We start from the raw sequence: 22385 nt of genomic DNA, 5'->3' as shown, positions 1-22385 counted from the left end.
TGGCAACCGATTCAGGGTGTCCCCCGCCTACTGCCCGAAGACAGCTGGGATAGGCTCCAGCGCCCCCCGCGACCCTAGTGAGGATTAAGCGGTTCGGAAAATGGATGGATGGATGGATGGCTTAAAGGTTAGGTTCAGCAAAAACACACATAAAATCTTTCATTGGTCAAACTCAAAATCTAGGAATGAAAATATCTCAAAAACCCGATGTGCTAGAAAAAAGTAAAGGCCTTTTTTTAATCAACGTCATAAAGTCAAGTCAAGTCAACAGTATTTACAGAGCACTTTCAAACAGCCATCGCTGCATACAAAGTGCTGTACATGGAGCGATTTAACATACACAATAAACAGTAAGACAAATCGGTAATAAATGCGGTAGAAAGCACCAAGCAGTAAAATCAAGAACAAATCTAAGTCATGCTGAGTCGAACGCCAAAGAATACAAGTGAGTTTTGTAATAATTTTAGGAACACATAAAGCCATCTCTGATTAAAATTTCCCATTGACCATTGTAGTCGTAGTCATAGCAATAGTAATAATAATCATAATCATCATCTTCAAGCTTTTGCCTGATTATTATTGTTATTATTATAATTATTAATATTATCAGATACCTTAAACTAGTAAGTGACATCAGATTTTGAATACCATTGTTTATTCAAATTTGATCATGCTGTGAAACCCTCCATCTAATCACCCAGAAAATACCATAGTCAAAAATTGTTCTTAAGGAGTTACAAGTAAAAGACATGATGAGCTTGGCCAGACGACAAAGTAGCTCTGAACAAGAGAGAACGTTTGTCCTTCATTAGCCACTTCTCTATTCCACCCCCCCAAAAAAAGAAAACAATCAAAAAAGCCTCAGCTGAATGAATAAAACAAGAAAATATTTACATTTCTACCAGTCACACATCTGTTTGCCTCTCTGAGAATAACACATGTGTTCACTAGTGTGACATAGTCATTACTGAGGAAAGTCACAACATTGCGTGCTTCCTCCAACTTCCTCATTGGAAAATTTAGTACCTTGTCAATTCATGAGCCCTTCAGAGAGTACTGAATTACGGCTAAAATGACAAAAATGTTGTTCGACAAAACACAATGGAACCTCCAATGAAATCATGATACATTTGCACTTGATTCGCAGCAGCAAGGAATGACACATCAAAAGAGGAAAAAAAAGGGACAAAGTAATACCATCCAATTGCTCTAGCGCAGGGGTGCCCAAACTTTTTACGGTAAAATGCGATAAAAGATAGAGCGCAACAGCTCTGATCACAAGCTGCATTTGCTGAGCACTAACAAGTTCCGGTGACATAATCACGCGCCACCGTAAATTCAAGATTTACCTGCTTTATTTTATTTTTTTTTAGATTTTTTTTGTTGTGAAAACGAGACTTAGGGTGAAGCGTACATTAACACAAAAAATATATACTGTATTAGAACTGTTTTGTTAAGCGCTTTGTTACAGCTGCCGCTGTTGTGAAAGCGCTATATAAATCAGCATGTATTGTATTGTATTGTGTACTAACATGTTCAAAGACACACAAATGGTTATTTGTTTTTTGTTTTCTCTTCGACACTCCTCAGGTCTACTTGGGACCTGTCTTAGATCTACCGGTAGATCAGGATCGACGTAATGGGCACCCCTGCTCTAGCGCTTAACCTCTAATGCAATCTTTTTCAGGTCAAGGCACATTTCTTTCATTGAAAAAAATCCCACGGCACACCACTACCTGAAAATGTGAAAAAAAGCTCATTTAAACAATTAAGTGTTATATTGTTACTATAAGCATTTTTTTACATTAATGCAATAATTTTAAAATTAATGCAATATGATAACACACTGAATATGAATCAAATCAACATTGATCTAATACTTCGGGCATTCGTTTTAATGGCAAGTAAAAGATTAGAATTAGAACCTTAACTTGCTCAGGGTCTGATTTTTTTCTGTGTGACCGCTGGTTCTTTTCATGATTGGGTGTATAGTGTCATTGCATCGTATCGTGTGATTGGCTGGACACGTGTCACTCACTGAATTACACAGCAAATTAATACAGAAAAAAAAGTTACATATCTAATTCATTTGCAGTGCGTTTACTACGCTGGATAGGTTTTCTGGTGCGCTGAGAGTGTGCGACCAGTGCGCAGTTGCGCAGCTTCGAGTGAACATTGTTGCCGTTGCTTCGGTAAAAAGTAAATTGAAATGAAAGATATCTTTCATTGTATCACCTCGCATCGGAAACTTCGCTTGTCTCGAAGCAATTTCCAGCTGCTGCTGCTCCCTATCGGTATGGAAGAGTACTACATGATTACTCTTCCAGGCGATCGACCGCACAGACACGGCATACCTAACAATATCTCGCGGCACACTGACAGAGTTTGAAAAACACTGCTCTTATGGATAGGAGAGAACAGGAGACGATCCTAGCTCACTTATGGCAACAGGCAACTTGCACCCTGAACAAGTTGCCAGAAAATCACAAGACACAAATAGGAAGAGACAACCACTGAAACTCACGTTCACTCTGTCACAGAGTGGGAAATGAACCCACATTGCCTGTACCAAAGTCAAGCGAGTGTACCACTAACCCACTTCTATATCCTCTAATTTTCATAGCTCATCTCTCGTTCTGGTTTACGTTTAAGAAATCTGACGAAAGCTCAAAATAACAGAAGATTGGAACTGCAGCAGTTTTTCCTGTCAGAAATGATCTAATATGGAATATGATGATTTATTATCTGGTGAAAATAATGGAATACTGCACCAAAATAAAGATTTGCATTACCACGTGCCATGAAATCATTCCCTAGCACTGGTCAGGGTGTGGAACAACTGTACCAATGATTGTGCTCACTCACTGATGTCATCCACAATACATCACACGGCAAATTAGCATGCTTAGGACAGTTTGCAGGAAGTCAATGATCAATGCGACGAGATGAATTCTTTGGATTCGAGCACCTTCTGTTGATGTGATTCCTAGTGGTCATTGTTTTAAGGAATGGCTTGTCTCGGCTCTGATCCAGTCCTCCAAAGTTGAAAAGTGACTCTCAGAAGTCATGTGATTGGTAGAGTAAGGGTCTTTCAGATTCGGGTGAGCAAGGTGTGGTTTTCTTCCACCATCTTGCCTTAAAACATTGGTATTGGTGCCGTTGCTCATAGAACGAGGAAGAAGGTTGGTGTATGTGTTCGCATGGGGTTCCTGAGGAAAAGGCATCGCAGGCAAGGTAGATTCTTGCTTGACTGAGACGTGAGACTCTTGCTTCAGTTGGAACCCCGTCTGAGATTCTTTTCCGACTTGGCCCTTCAGAAATTCATTCCTTTGCATCCCCTCCAGGAGTGGGAAATTTCCCATCCCCTGAGCACCCTTTTCTGAACCAGGAACGGTGCTCTCAATCTGAAATGGACTGAGAGCATTAAAATTGTTCCATGTATTTTGAAAGCCCTGGTTCTGACTCCCAAGGTGGTTCTGGACCCGGTTATCGAAGGCAGGTCCCGGCCCCTGGTGCGGTGAATGGAAGAGTGGGTGGGACTCAGGCTGGCTTATCTCAGGAACTTGAGGAACTGCGTCCAAACACTGCAAGTCCCTCATAGAGAGCTCAGGGAGGAGATTGCTTTCACAGGAGAAAGCAGAACCATGGTTTTGATGCTGTGGCCGACAGTTCTTCGCCCGGGGCGGATTGCCCATGACGTTAGAAGGATTGACGGAGGCCGTATCCATCGGAAGTACTTGGTTGGGGTTTGTCCAAGAATGGCTGACTGGAACATTTGCATGGTAGGGTTGATTGAACGCAGGTTGCTGCAGCATTGGAGGTGGAGGCTGCCTCGGGTACATGCTGAGGTCTGGGGGAAAAAACAAAAACAATAAATAAATAACTTTTATGACAGATCAACATAGAATTATGATGATTTTGGTGTTGTGATATGTTATAGTATTTAAATGAAGGATCACTGCCAAATTAGCCAGGACTCACTATAGCAGGGGCGTCAAACTAATTTTAGTCGCGGACCAATTTGGAGTTACGTCTTCCCTCGGAGGGCCGTTAGGACAATGAAACCAAAAAATTATTAATTGTACACAACAAATTGATAGATTTAGATTTAGATTTTAGATAATCAGTCAAGTGTAATAGTTTGTTCAATTATTGTTCAAGTGAGAGTAAACAGGGTAACAAAATCATTGCAAAACCTCCACGTCATTTATTACACATTACAATTTGACATTTCGGTCCAGATTTTAGCAAGTTGACTCACATGATTTGCTTTCGTGGGCCACATAAAATGACCTAGGGAGCCGGATGTGGCCCCCGGGCCTTGAGTTTGACACCCATGGAATACTGTCTACCATCATTGTGCTACCGTAAAATGCGACTGTCAAGGATGGCCACTTGCCAGTTTGGACTTCTCATTTTACCGGTGTAATAAATCCAAATAAATACTTGATGGAATGGGGAATGACTGTACAGTACTTTGAACACGCAACTGGACATTGTTGGAACTGGTAACTACTTCAAAATGGGAAATGATTGTAGGGACAGATAACTATTTGCAACCAGACAAACATAATTCATTAATCAATGAAAATGGAAAATGGCCACTGGTAGTGTTGTGGGTAAATTTGGTCAATCTTTAGTAGTGTTGAGAGTAAATCTGGTAATCTGTTTTGAAAAAAGATGACCTTGCAACACATCGTAATCATTGAGATAGAAGGTCACGGAATATCCGAAACTCCTGACACCATTTGTCTCGGGATATTTTCTTTTGTATGTCCTTGAGTCTCTTTTAAGGTACTACATGAATCAAAGTCATGACTGTACCTTGCATGTGATTCCTGGTGCTATGTGGCACTGCTCTTTGCCTGCTCATACCCAGACTAGAAAAGGGAACAGCTAGAAAAATGCAGAAACACCTTTGTCACATTCATGTATTTAGGTACTCACTCTGGATGTGAGCATACTGGTCACAGGGCTAATGTTTAACCGATTACGTTCAGTGGCAAATCTTACCTGACAATCCGGACATCTTCATTAAATTCTCTCGGCTGCGTTTTTTCTTATTATAGCCATAAGGGTCTAGAAAAAAAACAAGCATAAAAAGCATAAAATATGTATTGTATTAGAAAGGTTGTGCAGCTTCTTATTCAACTAAGTGGTAAAGTGCAGCCACCATCCGGTGCATGTTTTCTCGGCATACTGCTCACCTTTGTCATCAGGAAGATATCGGAAGTCCAGTGGCTCGCTCACTTCCACATCGGACGGTCGGCGTAGCTGCATGTGCACAGTGACCGACTCCGTGATAGAGGTGTTGTAGAAAGGCGGCGTCTTAAAGACGATGGCCACTTGGCGATGAACGTCGGCTTGGGAGAATAAGCCTTTGGCCTCCCACCCATTAGAAGAGAAAAATCTGACTTCTATGTCATCTAAAGGAAAGAGGGATGATGGATGAGTATGCAAAGAGATGAATGGTTCAGCCTCAGATCAGAATCGGGGTGGAGTCGCTTAAAATTGTACGCTAAAGCAGCGGTGCCCAACTTTTTTTGCCCCACGGACCGGTTTAATGTCAGACAATATTTTCAGGGAGCGGACTTTAAGCTGTGGCGGCTAAATATACCAAAATAATATGATATGACCTGCATGAAAACTGTGGTATTTTCTAAACATAATAATAAACACGAATCATGACGAGGAACGTCCTATCTGGCCGCAACATTCTCTGGACGCTATAGTAATGTTTAAACGGGCCTTCAAAATAAGATGCACTCCAAATACAAAGTGCATGAAAAATACGACTCACCATCGCTGCTTGGTGCGTGGGAATAAATCCGTATTTTAAGTAGCACCCCTGATGTCTATTAAATGTAGCCTTCTTTTTTTTGAAAGTCGTACGCTCCTCTTCTGTCTCCTGGCTGGGCCTTTTCCCCTTCCCACATGAACTTTCCAAAGATGTTTGTTTTTTACTCGTTTTGCTAGCTCCTGGCTTTCATTATAGCGGTAACCTATCACATGACCGAGAAAAGCGGCTTGAGCTGCGTCAAGAGTGACACACTGTAGACGGATGTAATAGAGAATCTGTATTTTTTTCAAAATAAAACATCTTTCAGATTATGAAGTAAGTAAAACGGAAGTAATGTAATGTCATTGAGTCTTTCTGTGCAGCCCGGTACCAAATGACCCGCGGCCCGGGGTTTGTGGACCAATGCTCTAAAGCAGGGATGTCAAACTAATTTTTGACGCGGGCCACATTTTAGTTACCGTTTCCCTTGGAGGGTTGTTATGACTGAAACCATGTAAAGAAGTCAAGAATTAACTGTTGATTCAACTCTTGTTTAAGTTACTATCACAAGAGGTTTTGGAACAAGAAAATGCTAAGAATATCTCTCTTATTTATTACATATGAGAATTAAAATTTTTGATAGACATTTTAGAAAACATCATGGAAGTTGACACGTTTGATTTGCTTTTGTGGGCCACATAAAATGATGTGGCGGGCCATATCTGGCCCCCGGGCCTTGAGTTTGACACGCATGCTCGAAAGGACCAGAACTTTGTAATAATATGACTCAAGTAAAAGTAAAAAGTAGACCCCCCAAAAATGACTTGAGTAAGGGTAAGTATTGAGTGAAAAATAAAATCAAGTCAGAGTTCTACCCTGCTACGCGTCACGTAAATGAGTCACTTTGGAAACGTTGCTAACTCCTTTTGACTGGTCCAAATGTGCTGAAAAATCACAACTGGTTGCGGTAGATTGGTGAAACATAGTCATGTGACAAATATCTCGCTGGCAACAGAAAAACAAATAGGTTGCACAAGCAACAATAAAAATAAAAGTAGTCAAGTAAATGTAGTGACCCACCTCTGTCTAAAACAAGAAACAGGAAGCAATCGGAATAAAACACCGAAAAAGAAATAGAAAGGAAGACACTTCACACCAGTGTACCTTTTTGCACTTTATCACAAAGGAGGAAGATCTCATCTCCTCCCTTCACGGAGCCGCTGTTGCTGTTAACCCGACAGATCCTCAGCTCTGCAGTGTTTGGGGCCCCTGTCGTTTGAAACATACAAGAGAGCAAACGAGGGGAATCACAGGTGGCGTGTCAGGTCAGAAACACATTTTGAGCGCCATCAAGGCAGATGAAAACAAACACGTATTAACTGAGGGGCAGCATTCAAGTTGAAGCCTCGCCAAGTACAGTCACATGTCTGTTGTCAGAAGAGGAAGTACACTTGTTTGAGGGTTCATGTGTACAGTATACAACTTCCCCTTTCTCAATGTGTGGATGTGCGTGTGTGCGTGTGCGTGTGTGATAAAACACTGAATTCGTTCACAAGTGACTGAAGCACCTGCAACTGTTTTAAGAGATACATATGATAATTCTAACGGGCGCAAATGAGGTTGAACAATAAATAGTGCAATGTTTTTATACTACTTTTACACAAGTATTATCATAGGCTTAAATTCCTCTGCTCCAAAATTGAGTGGGATGTTATTTTTCTTTCTAAGATTGCCCAAAGACATGAGGACGTCTATCTTACGGTCGCATTTGCCGAAACACACTGAACAGTCAAACAAAACACAGAAAAATAAATAAACATAAATAAAACTGAACACAATAATTTGCAAATTCTGCTTGACCTACGTTTCATTGAATAGCCTGAGGTTCACTTGTGGAACGTTCCAAAAAGGTGTTTGATGAACATTTCTCAATTTTCATTTTTGCCACCTGTCCTAGCTTTTTGAGAACGCGTTGCAGCCATAAAAACATTCAGTTAATGATCAGTAGCGAAAAACAATGAGGTTTATCAGTTTAAACATGAAATATCTTGTCTTTGTTGTGTATTCAATTAAATATCGGTTGAACATGATTTGCAAATCACCGTTTATTTATTTATTTATGTTTATTTAACACAAGGTCCCAACTTCATTGGAATTGGGTTTGTGGATGATTAAAGCGCATCTGCAAAGTGACTCACATGAGAGTGATATGCATTGCATGATTTGTCTTTTAAATGAAAATGTTAATATTAACATAAGTTACTTATCAACTTGCATGATGAAGAATGATAAACGTGACCTCAAAAATGACCTCTACGAGTACTGCAGATTTTTGTGATAGCTGCTCAGAGTCAAGAATTAGTTATTTACTTTTCCATTATGTTTTTCCGGAGTAAACTTTGAAGCCAAATGTTATACAAAGAAACAAACAAGAACAAAAAAACATCACGAACTGTTGTCATAGATGGGGTTGCTGACTACAGGGTTGAGTACTCGAGTGTAGTGGCCGTTGTCATCTTGCAGGAAAACCTGTATACACAAGCGGACCACGTTCAGGTCATACTCTTCTGTCTGCAGCAGCTGCTCTTGCGGCACTGTGGTCACACACATGCACAAACACACGTGCACAAAAACACCAAGACGCTTGTTATTATCGTAGAGCAATTTCAAAGCATATTTTGATATTACAGTCGACACGTTTCTGCAGATCACACGCTCATTCGTGAGTAGACGGTACAGGAAACGTAAAAAGAAAACTCCACATAGCTGAACACACTTAAAGCGGCAATCATTGACGCGATGTAGAAATGACTCCTGAGAACGTCCATATGAACAATGATTTTGAATTTTCGTACAAATATCTTCACATGATGGGCATTAAACCAGTGGTGTCAAATATACGGCCCGTGGGCCGAAGCCCAAGTAGGTTCGATCAGGCCCGCCGGATCATTTAAAAGTGGGAAAAAAATATTTTTAACAAGGTGCAATTCATGTAGTATCCGCTAGGGGACACAGTGTTTTGATCAGAGAAGAAGACAACAGCAGCCTCAGTCTCTAGCTGAGACACACCCAACACCACAGACGATATCAAGGACATGCGAATACTTCTTTACACATTTAATATTTAATAGCACAAATTTAATAGCACTCTCCTTAGTTTGTAAGGTGTAGGCGGGGATTAAATGTTGATTTTATATGCACATGTGTAAATGGTTTAAAAATGTCTTTCTTTATAAATCTCATTTAATCTTAAAGTGCATTACTATATTTTTCAATACCAATTACTTGTTAAAAGTTTTGTGCCTTTGTACAATCAGTGACAGGATAAGGAAATCTAAGGTGCTTCATGAATTGTTTTGTAAAAGATATGTTCATTAAATGTCAACATTTTCCAAATGTTCTTGTGCTTCTTTAGACCAAAACAGAGTAAAGACATTATTTTGGTTATAGCAGAGTATGGTATAATTTTAATGATCTGGCCCACTTGACATCTACCAAGGTCGGATGTGGCCCCACAATGTGAATCGAGTTTGACACCCCCACATTAAACACACCTTGCAGCAAGACTGATATACGCAAAAACAAAAGCTGTCAAACACCGGCTTTCAGCTCCCCACCTACAATTTGTTGCCACAGTGACGCTGAGCAACGTCACAGTCGAGTGGAAAGAAGTGTGTGTGCCCGCGCGTGTGTGCCTGCGCGTGCGTGTGTCTGCGTGTATAACCGAGAGCTAAGACTCCCAACACAATTGCCTGAAAATGGCTCGTGACGTACGTGAAAGTAATGTAGTGGGACCAGAAAGCGTGAATCTTTGACTGGGGTGCTGCGACGCACGAGATGGAAACTCATTCATCTAGACCGCGTTGAGTAGCATAAATATTGCAACTTGCTTGTTGGGTGTTTTCCCCAGCTCGCTTCTCTGCGTTTGCAGAATAAAAAAATCAATGCATCTATGCAGAGAAGCATGACTCGCCTCCTGTGGCATGGGTGGTAATTTTCTTCTCACCAATATGTACATTGGAAGTGAAGTGAGTGAGTGCTGTTGACCACTGTTTTTAACCCTTTCAGCGACAGAGTTTACTACAGTGGACAGCTTATCATGTTATCCGGTTACACATGTGCAAGAGATTATATGGATGAAATGAAGTTGTTTGTCTAGTGCTTGATTATTTATCACATCACTAAGCTCTTTAAAATAGTATATTTCTATTTCTTCGATGTACTTCTTGCATTACATTCCTGTCAGACCAAAAGTAAGTTGACCGGCAGTATACAGTGAAACTCCTCTACAGCGAAACCTATATGGGCGAAAATACCCCCTATTCATTTTCCTAACCGCTTGATCCTCACTAGGGTCGCGGGGGGTGCTGGAGCCTATCCCAGCTGTCTCCGGGCATTAGGCGGGGGACACACTGAATCGGTTGCCAGCCAATCGCAGGGCACACAGAGATGAACAACCATCCACGCTCACACTCACACCTAGGGACAATTTAGAGTGTTCAATCAGCCTGCCATGCATATTTTTGGAATGTGAGAGGAAACCGGAGCACTCGGAGAAAACCCACACAGGCCCGGGGAGAACATGTAAACTCCACACAGGGAGGCCGGAGCTGGAATCGAACTCGGTACCTCTGCACTGTGAAGCCGACGTGCTAACCACTCGACTACCGGGCCGCCTCATGTAAATACCCCCTAGTGTGAAAAAAATCTTCATGCATTAACATCATTTCCATTTTCCTGCCCCCCATACAACAACAACAACAAAAAAACCCTGTTGCGTTATACGAAATCTTTTTCTCTGCTCGTGCCTCGCGACGAGATTCACTACAAAGAAGGTAATTCCAACAGCGACCTCTACTGCTTCGTTCGGAAACGGCAACAGCAACCACCACACTCGTTTACACATGCGCAGTAGTCCAGGAAATATTTGTAATTCTTAGTTTCAGACGCAGCAAGAACGTTGCATAGCTAAAAATTGCATTGCCAAAGGCTACAAAACAGACCTTTGGATGTCAAGGAGCTAAGACAAGATCAGCTCTGACGCTGTAAGACAGGGTAAAAGTGATCACAATGAAAGATGGGGGGGAAACAAAAGAAAAGACATTATGCAAGAAATTGATGTAAGTGAAAGTGAACACTGATCGTAAATTTCGCAATTTCTTTCCTTTTTTTTTCTTTCTACACTGACTATATGAAGGGTCAAATAACTGTATGCTCATTCTTATGCACCATTGGAATAAAAATAAGGAGTACACATACGTTTCTGTGTGTGTGTGTGTGTGTGTTTACATCTGAGATCAAATTTGTTACAGTGAAAACCCAGTTGTGAAAAATTTCTTGCTGAAAAAATGATTTCATTGTAGAGGAATTTCACTGTCTTGCAAATTAACTTGAGCACTGGTGCCGAAGGCCAACTGACAACGACGGCTAAAAAGAATGCATGACCTTCATTCGTTCTCTATTAAAACGTGGTCATCAATAAATATAGGGATGAAAATTCAGAGTCATGCAGTAGAACACATAGCTAGCACTCTAAATACAATGATACTGGGGGATAATGCTTCAAAACAAAAAAAAAACTGTTGGTTGTAGAATTGCTGGACAGCATTTACGCAACTCAGGATGACAGTAATATTGGCGGTGATTGGTGAAGACTGGACTACGGGTAGAATTAAAGATTTGTGTGTTTTACTCTTTTTCAGGCATGCTGAAGGACTTCTGAATAGGCAGCTTTTATTTTTTTACAGTTATTGGACAATACTGAACTATGTATACCAGGGGTGTCAAACACATTTTTTGTCACGGGTCACTTTGGTGTTACGGCTTCCCTCAGAGGGCCGATGCAAACCTACAGTATATTGTGTGTAAAGGTTTTATTCTGTGGTTCTTGAAAAGGCTGGAATGAATTAAAGAAACTAAAGTGATACTATGCTAGCATCATCTGTGAACAGATAACATGCTGAACTACTGCAGACACTGCAGACTAAGTAGACACTTTTTCACGCTCAAGCATGACAAGCGTGGATCTGTCAGGGGAGTTTGTGAGTTTTTAATGGAGGTTGGTTGAGTGTGTTGGGATGAATAGAGAGAGGAAGTAATGCCCTCCGATGCAGGGAGAAGTCTAGTTTCAGAGCAGAAGTGAGCTGATGAGAGACAGCGCTCGAGAGAGCTATATTGCACATCACACAAACGGTGGCAATACAGTACTGCTTTTAGTGAAAACCACTGGTCAGATGGTACTTCTATATTAAATGTATGCCACCCTAACTCTCTGGTGACGTTAGTCTCACTAGGATTAGTAGACAAGAAATTAATTTAAACCCACCAAAGTATGGAAGTTGAAAGTATGCCAAACGCGAACATACTTCAATCGGCTGCATATGTGTACAAGTCTGGAAAAACCCCAAAAGAAAAACATAAAATAAATAAATGTAATTGGGCTTCACTTAAAAGTACTCAAAACATTATCACAATGTCACCTCATACACGCAATGTATGTAAGTGACGGCCCATTTACCATGTGTATAATTCTCAATTTGGACACGGGGCTGTTGATCCAGCATCACGCAAATTAATGGGGTCTGACCCATATGGATTTTTTTTAGGCTGATTCCAATATTTCGATGTCCGATATACCTGTACACCGATTCCGATTAATAGTCAATTACCCAAAAATAAAAACAAACACTAAATAAATAAATAAATAAATAAATAAAAACTTGTTTTTTGTCCTTTAACACTTCCCACAATAAAGCTTAAAAATATCTTGCCTTTATCTTTATTTTTGTTGTAACGTGTTACTGTATTAAAAAGGTTTTGGAAAAAAAAATCAGCTGAATAATGCTGTTTTCACTAGAGCTGACTAACTAACCAACGTGAACAGTCTCCGCACCTTGTCGCTGTACAGCTTGCCAAATTTACCCTTGCAAATTTTTGGTCTTTTGTTTCATTGTATCAGTGGTGGATGCTGGTCTGTCAAGGAGGGGAAGGTCAATTGCGGTCTACATCATTAAATGTGTCCGTTTTATTTACACGTGAATTCTACTCTCCGTTCCTTTTCAAAAAAATGAAAAGGATGCCTTCACCATAAGATCGTGATTGGCTCATTTTGCTGTCAATCAAAAAGAGATTCTGCCTCAGACAGAACATCCAATCATCATGCAGAAAAGCTGAGCTACCTGGCTAGCCTACAAACGCCCACTGCCCATAGACTCCCAGAGATGCTGAGCGTCCAATGGGTGGGACAAAACCAGCATTTATCCAATGACTCGTCTCGTTTCAATGCATTGGGAGAAACCTACACTGAAATCTCTCGACGCCCAGCGTCCGCGCTGTAGACGCTCAGCGTCCACACAGTTTAAAGCACAGTGAAGCTGCGGGAATGAATGAGTAGAGAGTCGCGTCATAACCAGTAAGAAGAAGCTGATTAGGAAGAAAAGTTGAGCGCGTTGAAGCGCATAGTTAATCAATGACATGTACACACAATTGTACGTGCACACATATTTGATGACTTACTTTTTGACATTTTACGAGAAGCTGAGCTTTTCTTGCAGTCTTAGAGCAATTGCCTTTGCAGTGTATACATCACTGGTGTCAAAGTCAAGGCCCGGGGGCCAGATCCGGCCCCCATATAATTTTACATGGCCCGCGGGAACAAATCATGTGTGTTGACTATCATGATTCTTGCTGAAATTTGCCCCGAAATGTTAAACTGTCATGTGTAATAAATAACATTGAGATTTTGCATCGGCCCTCTGAGGGAAGCCGTAACACCAAAGCGACCCGTGACAAAAAATGTGTTTGACACCCCTGGTATACATAGTTCAGTATTGTCCAATAACTGTAAAAAAATAAAAGCTGACTATCAAGTACCAAGTACAACTTTATTGTCAAATGTGCAGTTTGTGAATCATACAGCACATTTGAAATGTCATCCCTCTCACATTTTTTATTTTTTTAATATATCCTACTTCACTGATTTTACTTATCACTGGTTCTTTTTGGAACATAAACCCGCAATAAACGAGGGATTACTGTGTGTGTGTGTGTGTATATATATATATTTTTTTCCAGTTTTTCCCACAAACACACACACACACACGTGCATTGAAATGAATGTTCTCATTTCTTTGCTTGTCGTCAACAGAAAGGTCCACACGTGTGTGTGTGTGTGTGTGTTTGTGGGAAAAACTGCCTGATTTACTCAAACATTGAAATGATGCCATTCAAACACATCTACTTGCTGTGCACTGCATTTGATGATGCACCATTTCCCTAGTGAAGATTAAAACATGAAAATGACAACAACCAGAGGCCCATGAATCCTCAGTAGGCTTTAAGGTCAGAGGCGCTCAGCCTTGTTTGTCGACAAAGTAAAACGAAAAGCAGGAGTCGTAGAATTAAACACATCTCCCCGTAGTTGACAGCTGTATGAAGCAAATAATAGCTAACTTCGCTTTTAACTTCAACCCCGCCATCCCCAGTTAACGCCTCCCCCTATGAATGAATCCTGCATTCCCATATCTCACGCGGCATTTTCCATGTGCTCAATTGAGCAACTGTGACTAAGAACGGGGAAGTAGCCTTAACCTTGTTTGTGTGACAGCGGCCGCTGTCGATCTGCACAGTCGCAAAATGGAAAGAGAGGGGAAATGGCGTTTCACTAGATATATATAATCTGAGCTTTGGTGTGGCGTGAGAAAAAAAATGGGGTCAGGTTGTTTTGAAATGTTTCAACCACAGCAGCAGCAGCGTCAACAAAAGGATCATGAGCAAAGACAGCTCAGTACTGATAAGGATAATACGCTCGTAACATAATGACATGACATTGTAATCGCAGCAACATTTAAAAAAAACAAAAGGAAGAAAATAGTTACCAGATGGCTATCTCAATTATTTCATGACTGCTGAGATATGAGCAGTCACACAACGCCACTTTGATCCGAGCAAAAGAAAAGCAAGATGTCATAATGTCGCATACCTTTGGGGCATTTTAGTATTGAATCTCAAGATTAAGGATTAGGATACACTGCCATGCATTAAGCATGGTTATGCTCCCCCCTTTTGTTTACTTTATTAGTTTTTTGCCGTAGCAACAACATGAAAAAAAATGTTGACCAGAGGATTGTAGTTTGTCATTTTCCATCTATTTTCAATTTTCTATAGGGCTCGGCCTCTGTGAGGTCGCTGGTAAACTGGAGGCCTGACTGGTCGCCGGCCAATCGTTCGGCAAATATAAAGGGAAACTCGAGAAAACATGCGATTTCTATTGAATTGGGTTGAGAAATTAAAGAATTGGACCTTTCTGTTGACGACAAGCAAAGAAATGAGAACATTCATTTCAATGCACTGTGTTATGAGAGGATTGCTTGGAGATGTCTCGCGTGGCATTATATTAACTCAATTAACGTCTATCATTTGTTGTTTTTGCGACATTTCGATTCAATTTCCGATGGAAGGGTCATTTTCAGCTCAATCGAAGCTTGTTCACGCTGTGGTTTGTGTTCGGATAAAATCGCCACAGTCGGAATGTTACAATGTTCTGGCAGCCGTGTGAATGCGAATGGAAGTCAAGCAGTATTTATCACGCAAATATTTCATGTTGTTTGCAAGTCTGCCTCATAGTTTTGAGGTCTGGGGTTTAATTCTTGGCAACGGCCTTCCTGTGTGGAGTTTGTGTGACCTTCCCATGCTCCTGCAGGTTTAGTGCAGGTAGAGCGGATTCCTCCCCCAAAAACATACGTGGAAGGTTCATCTGTGACTCTTGACTGGCCTTAGATCTGAATTTGAATTTGTCGATATGTGCATGACTGGCTATCGTCCAGGGTGTACGCTGCCTCTCTCCCCAAAGTCTGCTAGGACAAGCTCCAGGTCACCCGAGACACTAATGGTTTTGAATCTAGATGGAGAGTAGCTTTAATGCTGGGCCCGACTGAATGAAAGGTGGACTGCACAAGTGGGAATAAAAGCATTCCAACTGTCCCCGTTTTTTGTCATCACTTGGTTTCATTCACATGACTCTGTTATGGAAGATTTCCCCAAGAACAATGAAAAGACTGAGACAATCCCAGGACTCACCATTGAAGGGGTTGATCCTTTTGCTGATCCGTTGTAAAATGGCATCTTTCACCTCCCGCTTCTTCACACACCGGATCCCCAGATTCTGGAAACTAAGCCAATCACGACATACTACATGAGCCACAGCAACTACAGAGGCACAAACTTCACAAACAATTTGCAAAACAATTAAGTTAGCGGGCTACTTCCTGTTTCATTGAGCTAAAATGGCATCAGATATGCCCAATGGACGAACAAAGCCTTGTGCTTAATGTAAATGTTTACTACAGCGAGGTGCATGAGAGAATTGCAAATTTGACAAACCAAAATATTCTGACTCATTCACACATGCTTAATTACACACACACACAGATGCACACACACACATACACATACACAACCTCAGTTTTCCCTTTCTACCACACGTTCGGGGTGTATCAGTGATGTCATGTGGGGAATTCCCATGATGCCATACTCCATTTTTTTTTGTGTGTACAGGCATGTTTATTTATTTGTAGTGCTTGACCTATTCAAATAGCGACGAAGGTGATAATGATTCAGCTAGCATGTTAGTACAAGCTCCATGAAACTCACGCGATTACTTTGCGATCCGGCCCAAACTCGGCCTCGTAGTAGCCATCTTTGCAGTCCTTGCCCACCAAATCATGAGGATGTGGCCTGTATGGCTCATTCTTTGTCACCAAATAAACACAGACTCTACCCTTGCCACTGTAATTCAGAATCTGTGGAGGGACAAAAGGGAGTGGGTGGAAAAGTTGATTTACAAGCACGCACAAGGAAAGTCAGTAAGTGAGTTCAAGAAAGGATGTCGCGACAAGTTTATTTGGGTGGACAATAAAACAATAAACAGTCGTCACCTGCAGACTGGGGTAGGTCCTGTTGTTGTCCGTGCTTTTCTCACCGGGGATGCTGCCAGCCGAACGACCCTCACACTTGTACCGGAAGCGCATTCCTCTCATCCTGGGTTGCTCAAAGATGCGGATCGCTGGCTCGCCCCCTAGGGAGGGACGGTGGTCCAAACAATCAGTGAATTCAAATTCAGCAAATAGTCAGAGAACCAAAATGTAGCAGCAGTACCCTCACGAAAGGCGTATTTAAAAAAACTGATAAATGATTGCTTCAAAATGTTAAAAAAAAAAAAAAAAAACGACCCATGGCTGGTTATTATTAATTTGTAAACATCACATCATTATAGTGTACTATATTGCCTTTTCTATATTTAAAATGAAATGTGAAATGCTGTATATCTACAAGTGCTGATAAATAGTGGCTGTTTGAAAAAAAAAATGAATCCACTTCCGGTTTATTGCAATGTTCCAGTGCCACACACAACAGTTGAAAAAGTTGAAAGACCTCATGTTGTTTTCATGTAGTTTTATCCACCAGCGTGCTTTAAACACATGTAAGCTTGATAAAACACACTTTTCTTAACACATTGTAAACTGTATTTGATGACAAAACAAAACAGGGGAAAAAACATCAAGCATAAAATGTATGGAAAATACAGTTCTATGAATCTGGGATCGTAACGATTTTCAAGGAATGAAATAGTCACATTTTCAGTTTCAGAGGTTGAATTTTAGGAACACAAGTTTGCCAGCTAGAAACGAAACCTCTTAAAAGATCTTCTTGTAGGGTTTTTTCAGCTTTTTTTCATCGTGTCATTACTTGTTTTATACTTTGAGAGACAGAAATAGCTGGCTAACTCTTGTCATACTAATTAACATGTAAATACTACTGTATGTAGGTACTGAACCATGCACTGTTTTCTTTTCTTTTTTTTTTTTAAACACTTTGAGGTTTTGGTGTAACGTTGGTGCTTTGTCGCAACTTCACATTGTCTCTGTACAGTGCATCGTGTTGCGTCTTTTCAGTGGTAGTAAAAAGTCGATGTGTTGGAATCGGAATTGCAGATGGCCATTTTCTGGTTGGTGTCTGACTTTTTAAAACCGTAGAATTACAGTTTCCTCTTTTTGGTGTCAAGTCGTTGGACTCTGCTTCCACTTTGTTATTTGCTAAACTCTCCGCACCTGCCAGGTGGTTTACAGTCACGCACCTCCGGCACTGCCAATAAAAGAGATGTACACATGCAAAGTGGCCTTTCTGCAATGATATCAGCCTTTGTTCATTTCTCATACAATGTTAGCCTGGCGTCTAAAATCACTCCCGTCACACAAAAACCCACAATTCATACGCCGAGGGAGGGCATGCACACTGCACAGACTGTTTGTTGAACTCAACGTTGAGCGTCAGATAAAAGTCTACTCTTGCCCGTTCTGCAGGCATGCCCAATCAATGCACACTTAATCCAAGAGTAACATTTGATGTGGCTCGCCTGTCTCATATATGAGGGCATTCCAGTGATATAGCGGGGCTGCAGCAGGGCAAAACTAATTGAACCGTGATGTGCTTTGTGCAACTTTTGGGGTCAACGCTGTTGACGCTGTTGTTAAACTTATAGAATAACACAAGTGTGCCTGTGTGAGAGGAACTAAAAGTGAACCAGGAAGTTTCATGTGATATGAACAGAACTTTGATGTGACAGGTCTCTTTTCTCTCTCTGCCTCCCTCTCTCTCACACACTTACCCACACACACACACGCGCGCGCAAACACACACACACACACACACACACACAAGGGTGCCAGGATAAAACAAGCCCTGTCGCATTTCTCTTCTAACTGCGGTGTGTGTCATTTGCCAAATGGAAAAATCTGATGCTCACACCACAGACAGATAATGTCGGTCCTAAGATGATCGTTCGAGTCCCACAAAGCTCAAAAACGCAGCTGTGAAACAAAACTAATGCCGCTTGATTCTTTGCCTCAAAACACAATGGGGAAGTGAAAGTACACTGCTGTGCATTTATTGAGTGATGGAGGTTGCTTTTCTGTGTGGTTCTTTGAGTCTTGAATTGTACTTACTCTGGTGTGGGTCATCCTCAAGCATGGAGGGCAAAAGAGCTGGAAGTAAAGAATCACACGGAAAAGAAAAATGTGACCTCCAACTAAACTATATTGATGAACGTGTGTGCTGAAGGTTGGGTGTTGCAAAATAAGCTAGTTTAGCAATTTCCTGACACCGTGTAAAAATGAGCTCACTGTTTAATAAAAGTGAAAACAACAAGTTGTCATTTATGAGACATGCTGTATGCAAAGTAGTGTTGACATTCTCGAGCCAGTCATATTCACCATACACGTACCAATGTATTCTTAATGTCATTTTTCATTCATTACATCTTCTACTGTTCGACTACGGTACAATAAATAAAAAGGGGATTGCTACTCACCATCCATGATGCACATGCAAACGCTCTGTTGACTTGTCACAGGCTTCTGACTTGCTCAGAGTGCGTGACAGAGAACTCGAAACATGGAGTCGTGAAGGAAGTGCCCCGGCGGAAATCCCCAGCTAGAAAGGACCAATCAGCAGCTTGTGAGTCACTTCAGAGATCTTACACACGACGAAGAAAGTTCTTGATATAAATTGCTGCTTCCATAGGCGCGCGCTCTCGCGCTCTCTCTCTCTCACACACACGCGCACACGCACGCACACGCGGACGCGCACACGCACGCGGACCCGCACACACGCACACACACGCACACGCGGACGCGCACACACGCACACACACACACCCACACGCACGCACACACACACACGCACGCACACACACACACCCACACGCACACACACACTCGCACACACACACACACACACACACACAGCTGAGACAAGAAGTGATGAATTGAATCCTGAATATGAATAACAGTCAGATATACAAATAACTTTGCATTATTTTGGGATTTCCAATATGATATTATTATTTAATATCGGTGCTCATGTTAAAAGTTAAACGTCCTTAATTTTGGCATGTCCCCAAAATTCCGCATGGAAGCCACATAAAGACAAATCGAAGAATTGGGGTTACTTTACCTTGTTGGGTTTATGAAACGTGAATATGAAGAACTGTCTGATATAAAAAAGTGCTGCATTATTATTATATCATAATAACATTATATTGGTGCTCATTTTAAATTCATTTCAAATCTGAAAACTTCAAATAATAATGTGGCGCTTACATTTTGTACAGTGCTTGTTGAGTTACAATTTTAAGTTTAAAAATAATCCTGCAACAGCTATTCAGAATATTTTTAATTCATTTTAATAAAAAATAAAAATAGCTGATACAATTCGAAACTTTTCTTACGTTTATTTGTATGGAATAAAACAATTCTTCGTTTCAACGTTTTTTTTGTCATTCATGTGTAATTTATTTTATAGGATGTGTGGTCAATGGTGTTCAATGTGTCATTAAGCACACAGCTAGATTAGAAATATAACCCACACAAAATGTGTCTTAATACTAAATTTGTTTTAAGGAGCATCCGTACATAGACTTTTTCTCTGTTAGATGTTTGTTGTTGTTTTTTTTTTACTGTACAAAACCAATTGAAATACAAAATAAATTGTTTGTGAGGTTGTGTAATTTATTTTATTGTGATATTACTGTATGTGTGTGCTGATGTTTTAATTATTTAGTTTTTGGTCCTTGTGAAACTGTTGTATTATTTTCTTTTGAACTTGAGATAAAAAAAGAGCATAAACCAGGGGTGCATTAGGTCGATCCTGATCTACCGGTAGATCTAAGACAGGTCCCAAGTAGATCCAAGGAGGGTCGAGGAGAAAAATAAAAACAAACAACCATTTGTGTGTCTTTGTACAGGTTAGTAATATATTTTTTGTGTTAATGTACACTGCACCCTAATCATCTTATCAGTCTCATTTTCAACCAAAAAACATTTTAAAAAATAAAATAAAGCAGGTAAATTTACGGTGGCGCGTGATTACGTCACCGGAACTTGTTAGCTCTCAGCAGTCTGCAATTGCAGCTTGTGATCAGAACTGTTGCGCTCTATCTTTTATCGTCATTATTCTCATTCAGAGTTTGCTTCGTGTACAATTCACCGAGGGCACGGGCAAAGAATAGGAATCTAGGAGGGCCCAGGGAAGCACTTTAAAACGGTACGTGTGAGCTACGATAGTTAACAGGCTGCAAAAGTGCGTCGCATGCCTCAATTTCAGGCTGTCATGGCGTGCGCGCGCGTGCCGGTAAGGGTAAATCCCGGGAGGTTAGTTGATCGAAAAGTAGATCTTCAATCCAAAAAGTTTGGGCACCCTTGGAAATAGTGTGTTTAAAAAAAGTAAAATAACCTTAACATTTAATAATTGAAACCTTTAACCTTTTTTTCTTCAATATGAATTTAAAGTGAAACACTGAATCACTCCAAAACAAAAACATAAATTAAAATATGGTTGCACACTGGCTTATCTATTTGCTCTGTTTCTCTCTCTTTCCTGTACGTGTTGTAACTGCCTACACTTTGGCTGCGCGCAGTTAGACACAAATTGACAATCATGTGCAGAAGCTTTGAAGTGAACGATTAAGAAGGGTCCGAACAAGGAGCCGGCACTTGTTGTTCACTCCAAAAAGCTGGGTCAAAGAGCTCATTCGTTTGCGATCGACAGACACATCACGAGACTGCCTCGCGAAAGACAGGAGTGTATCACAAAGCGAAATAGAACAAGAGAGGTTATTGTGGGCTGATGTGAAGTCCTGGTACACTAGAAGCTAAAACTGCCAAGTGCTGGTGCTCTGTACAAGAGGGAAGCTACAGGGTTAGCCATGACTACTTGCTACTTTTATCTTTTTACTCTGTGGCAACTCCTCTGGCTTCACCCACGGGTAATTTTTTATATGCGACTTTTCTGCCATTTTCATATGGATGCAGTATTCTTAGACCCGTTGCTGCTCTGCCAAAAAATATACACAGGATATATGATATTAATGTACAGCAGGTGAGGGAAAAGACAGAGAGGGAAATGTCATTACGAGTGAGGAAAGTGTGTTGAGGAGATGGAAAGAATACTTTGGGGAGTTGTTAAATGAGGAAAACAATAGGGAACGTAGGAATGAAGAGCCAGAGAGGATTAAGAAGAAGGTCGATCAGGTTAGAAAGGATGAAGTCAGGAAAGCATTAAAAAGGATGAAGAGTGGTAAGGCGGTTGGTCCAGATGACATAGCAGTGGAGGTATGGAAGTGCTTAGGGGAGGTGTCGGTTGATTTTCTGACTGGGTTGTTTAATAGAATATTAGACACAAACAAGATTCCTGATGAGTGGAGGAAGAGTGTCCTAGCACCAATTTATAAGAAGGGTGATGTACAGAGTTGTAGCAACTACAGGGGGAGAAAGTTGATGAGCCATATGATGAAGGTTTGGGAAAGAGTACTTGAAGCCAGGTTGAGACAGGAAGTGGAGATTTGTGAACAACAGTATGGTTTCATGCCGAGGAAGAGCACCACAGATGAAATATTTGCCCTGAGGATGCAGATGGAGAAGTGCAGGGAAAGTAGGAAGGAGCTGCACTGCGTATTTGTAGATTTAGAGAAGCCTTACGACAGGGTGCCAAGAGAGGAATTGTGGTTCTGTATGAGGAAGTCAGGGGTTGCAGAGAAGTACTTTAGGTTGGT

At 41.0% G+C, this 22385-nt stretch overlaps 1 protein-coding gene across 2 annotated transcripts; it reads right to left on the bottom strand.

Moving 5' to 3' along the window:
• Window positions 1-638: 638 nt before the first annotated feature.
• rel (v-rel avian reticuloendotheliosis viral oncogene homolog) lies at window positions 639-19380 on the bottom strand. 2 transcript variants are annotated; one of them, XM_052081075.1, is made up of 11 exons: window positions 19146-19380; window positions 18781-18819; window positions 16714-16853; window positions 16430-16578; window positions 15857-15948; window positions 8233-8373; window positions 6944-7048; window positions 5208-5426; window positions 5014-5079; window positions 4825-4896; window positions 639-3850 (listed from the first exon to the last, which is right to left on the bottom strand). In XM_052081075.1, exons 1-11 carry the CDS (start codon window positions 19159-19161, stop codon window positions 2994-2996), a joined length of 1896 nt encoding a protein of 631 aa, XP_051937035.1. In that variant the 5' UTR covers window positions 19162-19380; the 3' UTR covers window positions 639-2993. The 2 variants fall into 2 exon arrangements, with proteins under 2 accessions (XP_051937035.1, XP_051937036.1); XM_052081076.1 differs by lacking the exons at window positions 16714-16853; window positions 18781-18819; window positions 19146-19380 and adding an exon at window positions 12105-12171.
• Between the last annotated feature and the right edge of the window lie 3005 nt (window positions 19381-22385).

This window comes from Hippocampus zosterae, chromosome 11 (genome assembly GCF_025434085.1).
Source record: "Hippocampus zosterae strain Florida chromosome 11, ASM2543408v3, whole genome shotgun sequence".
Taxonomy (NCBI): domain Eukaryota; kingdom Metazoa; phylum Chordata; class Actinopteri; order Syngnathiformes; family Syngnathidae; genus Hippocampus; species Hippocampus zosterae.
Note: the sequence above shows the minus strand (reverse complement) of the source record. Positions and strands in the feature narration are given on the sequence as shown.